This window comes from Psammomys obesus, unplaced genomic scaffold, assembly GCF_907164565.1.
Source record: "Psammomys obesus unplaced genomic scaffold, mPsaObe1.curated_primary_1811, whole genome shotgun sequence".
NCBI classification, from domain to species: Eukaryota; Metazoa; Chordata; class Mammalia; order Rodentia; family Muridae; genus Psammomys; species Psammomys obesus.
Genome location: NW_026596130.1, coordinates 127,782 through 136,079, shown reverse-complemented (window position 1 = coordinate 136,079; position 8,298 = coordinate 127,782). Strand labels below are relative to the sequence as shown.

The window sequence follows — 8,298 nt, the reverse complement described above, 5'->3', positions numbered from 1 at the left end:
AAGAACACACACATATACACACAGAGATATACACACAGACACACACACACACACATACACAAGCACACACACACACACACACACACATAAAATGCAGTGTCCAAAGGCCTCTTCGGAGCACGGGGGCTCTATCTCACTACACCTCAATTTCTTCTTATGAATTATAATTTCAAAGTTGCCTCCAGTTCTGTTTCCTGCAAATGGGAAACCGAGGCCCCAGGACAAACTTGGGGGAAGCCAGTAATTCCTCCAGTTTATTTCTTAGGTGTGATCACGATGACATACTGGCCCTCTGTGACAAGGTGCAGCCTTCATCAGGGTCCCCTCCTCAGACCAGTTCACCTTGGGAAAACAGCCTGAGACCATGACTCCACTATGGAGACCCCCTACCCACCCAGAGCTGCTAACATGTACATGGGGAGAGGAGCACAGAGGGAACTACGACGCCAGAAGGTGGGGAGTCCTGAAGACGTTGGGGGTACGGAGGCTTCCTCAAGAATCTCCTCCTCAGCGTGCAGTTCTGCCTCTAGTGCCGCCTGCAGGAGCGACAGGAACCAGACGGTGAGAGGTGACCAATCCAGCACACCCGCCAGCCATTTGCGTCTATGACCGCCCGGTGCCTGAGCCCTCACACACGTGATGCAAAGGCTCAGCGAGCAATGACTACGCAAAGGAACTACCTCCTGCCCACCCCCACCTAAACTCTGGGAGTTTGGACTCCCTTCTTCCCTCTCCCAAACCATCACAGCCTGGATGATGGCATCCTTAAATTACCCTCTTGGTTAAAAGCTGTTGTGTGCCAGTGAGCACAAAACCAACAGGAATATTACCTTCTGGGTACGTGGATCCTGGGAGAGGAATGTAGCCTAGAAGAGGAAGATGCTTGATTATACCAGTCCCTGTGGATGTGGGGACCCAGCACTTTTCAGTTCCTTACCCCAGAAGTGCTAGTAAGAGAATCACAGACAGAAAGTGAGAGAGAGAGGGAGGAGGAGGACTGGGGAGGGATCACTCACTGGAGGAGCGAGACTTCCGCCAGCTGAACAAACCAAGACAGAAGACGATGAAGCCCAGGCCGAGGGTGGCTGCAGACACAGAGACCTTCACCGTCTGGACGGGGGACAGGCCGACGGCTGCGGAGTAAGGGAAGTTCTCAGAACTAATGTCTCCGGCTCAGCCTCAGGGCACCTGCCGCTGGAAGGGTCTGCACACACCGTCCTCTTCCAGCACGGCCCTGAGGAGACTTTTCCCACAGTTCCCTCCCTGCTTCTGCACCCCTCCCCCACCCCGCCCCCGCCCCAGCCCCAGCCTAGTGGGGCCCTCCACTCCCTGGGCCACCTCCCCAACCACCCAGGGTTCCTCAGAACCCATGCTGGCTCCCACCCTCCCTCCCAGAAGCTTCCTATTAAAATGTCCCCTCTCTTTCTGGGCCCCCAAAGTTCCATGGAGTGAGCCCCGCATCCACACTGCCCACTTCTCTCTCCAGAGTCTCCCGTCATCCCACCCTGCAGCCCTTTGCCATCCCACTTGCCAGAGCTATTCCCAACTGAATTCTTTATTATTATTATTATTATTATTATTATTATTATTATTATTTATTCAGCATTCTGCCTGCATGTGTGCCCACACCCCGGAAGAGAAGAGAGCACCAGATCTCACTATAAATGGCTGTGAGCCACCATGTGGTTGCTGAGAATTGAACTCAGGACCCTTCAAAGAACAGCCAGTGCTCTTAACCTCTGAACCATCTCTCCAATCCCTCCCACCCTGCCCTCCTGTCCTGGATCCTATCCCAAAACTAGGAGAGCACTCTCGCCAAAGGAACTCCTGTGTGCCCTACCAAGGAGACCTGGTCCGGAAAGCTCAAGGGTGTATGTGTTTCCCTCTCTCTTGTTTCTCATCTATGCTGGCTAGTTCTGCGCCAATTTGACACCACTAGAATCATTTCAGAGATGGGGACCTCAGCTGAGAAAATGCTTCTGTAAGACCAGGCTGTGACAAGCCCACAGTGTAGGGCATTTTCTTAATTAGTGATGGATGGGAGAGGGTCCAGCCCACTGTGGGTGGGGCCATCCCTAGGCGGGTGGCTCTATAAGAAAGCAGGCGGAGCAGGCCAGTAAGCAGCATTCCTCTGCGGCTCCTGCTCCTGCTGTCAGGTGCCTGCCCTTGCTTGAGTTCCTGCCCTGACATCCTTCAGTGATACACCATGATGTGCTGGTGGAAGCCAATAAACCCTTTCCTCCCCAACTTGCTTTTGGTCATGGTGTTTCGTCATAGCAATAGTCACCCTAACCAGGGTACCAACCCATCCTAGGGACCCACTAGAACAAACCGCAGATACAACGCTCCCCACAGGGGAAGGAAGGCCTGGCCTGGGCAGCCAGCTAGGACCCTGCTCCCTGGCCTTTCCAAACTGCCCTTCCCCCCTTCTTTCTCCCTCTCTTCTTTTCCAGTAATCTCCAAGTTGGTATGTACCCTCTCTCATTACCTTTAACTCCCCCTGGTCCTAGGGTTCAAACAGTGTCAGTGAGTTCTTTATCAATTAGCCTCTTCACATATCCACAGAAGTGTCTGCCAGCCTCAGCTGGACTCTCCCCTTCTGCTCAAAAAAAGCTGCCCAAATTCAGCACAGCCCTATCCCGAGAGGAAATCCCGGTTCTTCTTCAGTCTTCACTATTGTTTCTTTCCCAGTCCTGTCCTGACAAGATGGCTGACTATTGGGAAAACTATCACAGTGAGTTCTGGGGGTTTGTTCTGAAGATGCTTTCAAGTCTACGCTCCCTCAAACACATGAAAGGCATCCACACCGCATCCGCCCAGCAGCGGCATGACCCTAACTCTGTTTGCAAACCCTCACTTCGGTCCCAGCATCCCCCCCCCTCCCTCAAGCCAGGCGTCTGTCCACGGCTCACTCCCAGTTCCCGCTTACTCCAGTCCTCACGGACGGGCTCAGGGGTCCCGGCATGCTGCACCACACAGGTGTAGACATCTCCATAGGAGGGGGTGAGGGCTAGGTAGGAGACGGCCTGGTATGTCCAGTCTCCGTTGGGCTGAGCCGTCTTGCTGCCGCCGTGAGGAGAGACTAGCTGCCCATTCTTCATCCAGAGGATGGTCACGTCCGCCGGATAGAAGCCCCAGACGTAGCAGGCCAGCATCACAGGCTCCCTTGTGTTAAAGGGAGTGGCTGGGGCTACTTGGACAGATGGCGGTCCTGCATGGGAGAAACAGCTCGGGTTGGAAAGGGAGGCGCCTTCCGTCCTTTCAAGGATTTCTCCGGCCACCAACTGAAAGGGGAAATAGCACGCACCCCGCCTCGCTGGGCTTCCTCCTACTCTCTCACTGCCTTTCTTTTTCCCTCCAAAGTCAAGTTTGATCACAGTTGGTAAACGCCGGGTCTGGGCCGTGAGCTGTCTGCACGGCATCTGTGTTTGCCGTGCACAGCCAAGCCTTGTGTGTTTTCTGGGAAAGCCTCAGGCTGTCTTTTGTTTGTTTGTTTGTTTGTTTGTTTTTCCACAGCTGAGGACCGAACCCAGGGCCTTGCACTTGCTAGGCAAGCACTCTACCGCTCAACTAAGTCCCCAACCCCCTTGTGTGTTTTCTGAGACGGGGTCTTATATAGCCCGGGCTGGCCTCACTCTCCCCAGAGGGCTTGGGATGATCCTAACTCCTGCTCTCCTGCCTCCTAGATCACCCGCCTGTAGCACCATGCCTGGCAATGAGATTATTAAGACCGCCATCTTCTACCAGTTTACTCTCCCAAAGAATTCCCCTGCTCGCCTCTAGCACAGCACTTCTTGAGCAATATCTTAAGTGAAAATCTTCAGTGACCCCCAGCCAGGTGAGGCCGAGATGCAGCTCAGAGGCCGCGTCTTATGACACACCACTCCAACCTAGGGTGCGCTCCAGAGTTTGTACCTTAGACAACTTCACAAACTTGAAGCCATTCCCATGAGCTTCTCACTGCAAAGGATTCTGGGAGGAAGAAAGCCAGCACGGGAATCCCTGGAATGCTGCCAGTCTCCCCTCCCACGCCTGCACGCATTCCAGAAATGGAGCAACAAAACCTCAGCTAAAGAATCAGGAAGGAGCCTGGCTGTGGACCCAGGCTGCAGTCCCAGCTAGCCGGGATGCTGCAACAGGAGAGTTACAGGTTCAAGGCCAGCTCAAACAACTTGGGGAGACCCTGCCTCAGAGCAATCAGAAGGGTACAGAGCTTGTTGGGCATGTGCAAGCCCCTAGGTTCAATCCCCAGGACTGAAGAAAAAAAATCCTTAATTAACTAAAAACAAGAGACGGGAGGACTTTGGGGGAAGTCATGGGGGTTCTCTGCCTTGGATCTGACCCTAATATGCTCTGGCACCTGCTTCTGGCCCTCCTGTCAGTACCTTCTCTTCACACCGTCCATCTTCCATTCCATCTTGGAACCACACTATTTCCCCCCTCCATGCCCAGACTCCCTCTTCCTACATTCCAGGTCCACACCGTTTCTCCCTGCCCAGGTACCAACCCTTTGCTTCTCAAGAATCCCCTTGTCCTCTGCCATCCTGGCCGTGTTCCCTGACTGGCCCCTGCACTCCACCACCGCCCCGGCCCCACCCTCTGCTCACGTGTTCTGTGGATCAGCGCATCCCAGAAGGGCTGGGTGTGTGTGCCACAGTCCTGGAGGCCGTTGCGCAAGCGCTGGAGCAGGCTGTCGTCTTTGTTGAGGTACCCTGAAATGGATTTGGCCAAGTTAGACAGCATCCCGAATTCGCAGGGGGCTATATGTCCTTCCTCCGGGTCCCAGCAGGCCAGCAGGTCCTTGTTGAAGGAGATGCAGTAGGTGAAGTCCTTCGGAACCCCGTCATCGTCCAGCAGGCAGGTGCTTTCCACGTGAGCCACAAAGCCACCTGGAGGGGCCGGAGGAGGGAAGACGGGTCAGCGTCGGCACCGCACAACCGCCTGCAGATCCCGGCCCGGCGTTACTAAAACCTTAGGACGCCTTAGGAATGGATGCAACTTCTGCCCTCACAGCTGAGTGTTAACTGGGTTCCTCACGCGGAGCCCTGAAGCCCTTGGGACTGGGCGACCGAAGGGTCTTTTGCTCTAATGAGGTCAGTCCTGGAGGAGCCCTGGGGTGGGGCCTGTCAGTGGAAACCAGGATTGCACTTACATCTCATAAGGTGGAGCCGGAGACTTTTACCTCCATCCTTCCAGAGCAGCAGGGAGGGGCTGGAGCCTGGTTAAAACTAAACCCTGTCTCTTTGATGAAGCCTAAAAAGCTCAGGCTGTGGGGACAGATGCAGCTGCAAACACCTCAATGCCCAGCACCCAGGAGGCAGAGGCAGGCGGATCTCTGCGAGTTCGAGGCCAGCCTGATCTACAAAATGAGTCCAGGGCAGCCAGGGCTACACAGAGAAATCCTGTCTCGAAACCAAACCAAACCAAACAAAACTGCCAGGCTGCAGGGTTCTGAGACCTTCCTGGCAGGGGCACACAGTCCTGTGGTGAGGAGCTCGCCCCGCCTCCCAGGAAGCCGAAGCTGCTGCATCTGCTGTGCCTGGGCTCTCTGGACTTCACCCTGGGAACCCCTCTGTCCCTGTTCTTTAAACATTCCTCGTGGGGGTGGGGATGTGGCTGGCTGCTGAAGAGCAGGTGCTGCCCTTGCGGAAAACCAGGGTGCCCATGGGAGCACCTACAGGCAGTGGCTCAGGGCAAGCCCAGCTCAAGGGACTCTGATGCCCTCTGGACTCCTCAGGAACTGCACAAATTCGGTGCCCGTGCAGAGAAGCAGGCACACGCATGCACACACACACACACACACAGAGAGAGAGAGAGAGAGAGAGAGAGACAGAGCAATAGTAGTCTATTTGCATAGACTGTATGCCCACTGTTTCCCAAGCCACTGGGCTGCCACTCAGCCAAGCTGGATGGAAGTTGTGGGCAATTCTGGGATTTGCTATCCATACTTGATGTGGGTGCTGGGAATTGAACCTGGGTCCTCTGAAAGAGCAGTCAGTTCTCTTAATCACTGAGCCACCTCTCCAGGCCCCGAAACTAAACCCGGCCATTGTTTTTGCTCTGCACCGGCCTTAAGTGTTAAGGCTATATATTTAAATGACTCAGTTTCCCAGGCTTTCCTGACACAACAGCAAACCAAATGAAAACCAGAAAAGACACTTTAAAGTTAACCCCACTCTTCTACCGACATAACACGCTCTGACGTAACTAACTCCCACATCTGTCAGAGGCATCAGGTTGGGGATGAGCTGGAGACGCGTGTGCACAAAGTTAAAAGTGATCAGCGCCATCTCCTCTGTGTGCCAGGCTAAGTGACAAGAAGGGCACCCCAAGATTCCTGTGCGGTTAGCATGGCTGTCTACCCCAAAACAGACCTTCAGGGCAGCACGTTGCTGGCAGGGAGGTGAAGGGTGAAGTAAGCGAGGTGGGCACACTTGTAATCCCAGCACTGAGGCAGGGGGATTGCCATGAGGTTAGGGCTAGTCTGGCTATGCAGTGTGCCTGTCTCCAGTGAGAGACAGACAGACAGACAAGATGGATGGGGAGGAAAAGGAGAGAAAAGGAAACGGAGTCAAGAGAGGCAGTCAGCCTGGCTCTGCGCTGGAAGTGTTCTCGCTTTCGACTCCACACAAGTGCACAGAGCTCGCTCTCTCTCTCCATGCCAGGTGCCATGCTAGGCACCAGCACGCAGCAGTTCCGTCCTAACCTACGTCCCTGCTGGGGCATCCATTCCACAATCTGCGAAACTGACTGGTTCTTAAAACTGCTGTCAAACGCAGCCCTCAGTGCTGGGAGAGCCATAGCAGCGGGACTGGCTGGCCTGGGGCACTCACACCTGCTAGCGAAAATGAAGGTGTTTTCCCCAAACAGCAGCAAGGGAGGGGGTCCAGGAGGGCCTTACCTGCGCCCACACAGCCCAGGCTGAGGCTGAGCAGCAGCAGAGCGGCCATGTTCCACTCTGGGAAGGTGCAGGAAGGTCTGGCCCCCGGGGCAGCTCTGGCAGGGGCCTCTGGGCTTTTCCTGCCCCAGCCTGGACAAACGGTCTTCACACACGGAGGTGAATGCGGTGCCTGTTGCTCAGGTCCCTTGCTCCTTGCTGCAGACCTGGCCCCAAGTCCCTCGGCCCCTCCTTAGAGCCTAAACTTACACCCGCAAACTCAACCAAATCCTGGGTCCCAAAGGGAAAGTGGTTAGAGTAGCTGGGTAGGCGTGTCAGACCAATCACTGGGTGTCTCAGCCTAGCGTCATCAGTTACTAGGTAAACCTCCTCGTGGCCTAGGCTTTGAGCACAGGCCTGGGGGTGGTTCCCTGAGGGCCAGGAATGACTTTCCTTCTTCCAACAGAGCACTTCTGGACAACCTTCGTCTCTGAAAAGAAGGTCACCTAGGAGACAGTGCACACGCCCGTGGTCTGCCCTGTCGAGTCACTCGGGAGGACACAGGCGCAGAGGCAGGCTGTGGGGAGGGAAGGAGCGTGCACACAGCTGCCTCGTGTCAAAGCAAGACTGTGAAAGACAGAGAGCAGGGGCGGCGGGGACCGATCCCTCCAGGGCGGCAGGGGCGGCGGGGACCCGATCCCTCCAGGACGGCGGGGACGGCGGGGACCCGGTCCCTCCAGGGCGGCAGGGGCGGCGGGGACCCGATCCCTCCAGGGCGGCAGGGGCGGCGGGGACCCGGTCCCTCCAGGGCGGCAGGGGAGGACGGGGAGACCCGGTCCCTCCAGGGCGGCTTCTCAGGGTTCCTTTCCTCAGGCTGGAAGGCTGCTGTGGGAGCCAGGAAGCCCTCTCCTCCTGCACTCAGGCATCTCCAGGGCAGCCCTACTGACGCTCCTGGTGGAACGCCGACCTGCGCCCAAACCTCAAGCTCCCCTAACCCCCCCCCCCCGACTCTCAGCTTCCCTGAATGTGTCCCGGATGCTCCATCCTGTCGGGCTGGTCTCTGGATTATGGAGGTACCAGAAAAGAGATGTGACCCCTGCCGTTCTCCGGGAAAAGACCAAGTCTATCGGGCACACTGTGCGCGCGCGCGCGGGCACACCTGCTCCCTGTGTGTGCGCGCGCGCGCATGTGTGCGAATGTACGCGGCGTCCACAGGGACGCCTCCCACCTTGCTGGTTGTAGTGGTTTCAGAGAGGGTGTCTCGCGGGCCTGGAACTTGCCGGGTGGGCTGGGCGACCTCTCTGGCGAGCCCAGGGCCGGGCCTGCCTCTGCCTCCACAGCACGGGGCCACGGCCGTGCACAGCCACATCTGGCGTGTGTGTGTGTGTGTGTGTGTGTGTGTGTGTGTGTGTGTGTGTGTG

General features: G+C 56.3%; 1 protein-coding gene across 1 annotated transcript; it reads right to left on the bottom strand.

Moving 5' to 3' along the window:
- Positions 1–241: 241 nt before the first annotated feature.
- Positions 242–8,094, bottom strand: LOC129665365 (class II histocompatibility antigen, M beta 1 chain). Its single transcript, XM_055591988.1, has 6 exons — positions 6,902–8,094; positions 4,608–4,889; positions 2,930–3,211; positions 1,017–1,133; positions 831–866; positions 242–536 (listed from the first exon to the last, which is right to left on the bottom strand). Exons 1-6 carry the CDS (start codon positions 6,948–6,950, stop codon positions 508–510), a joined length of 795 nt encoding a protein of 264 aa, XP_055447963.1. The 5' UTR covers positions 6,951–8,094; the 3' UTR covers positions 242–507.
- Positions 8,095–8,298: the final 204 nt, after the last annotated feature.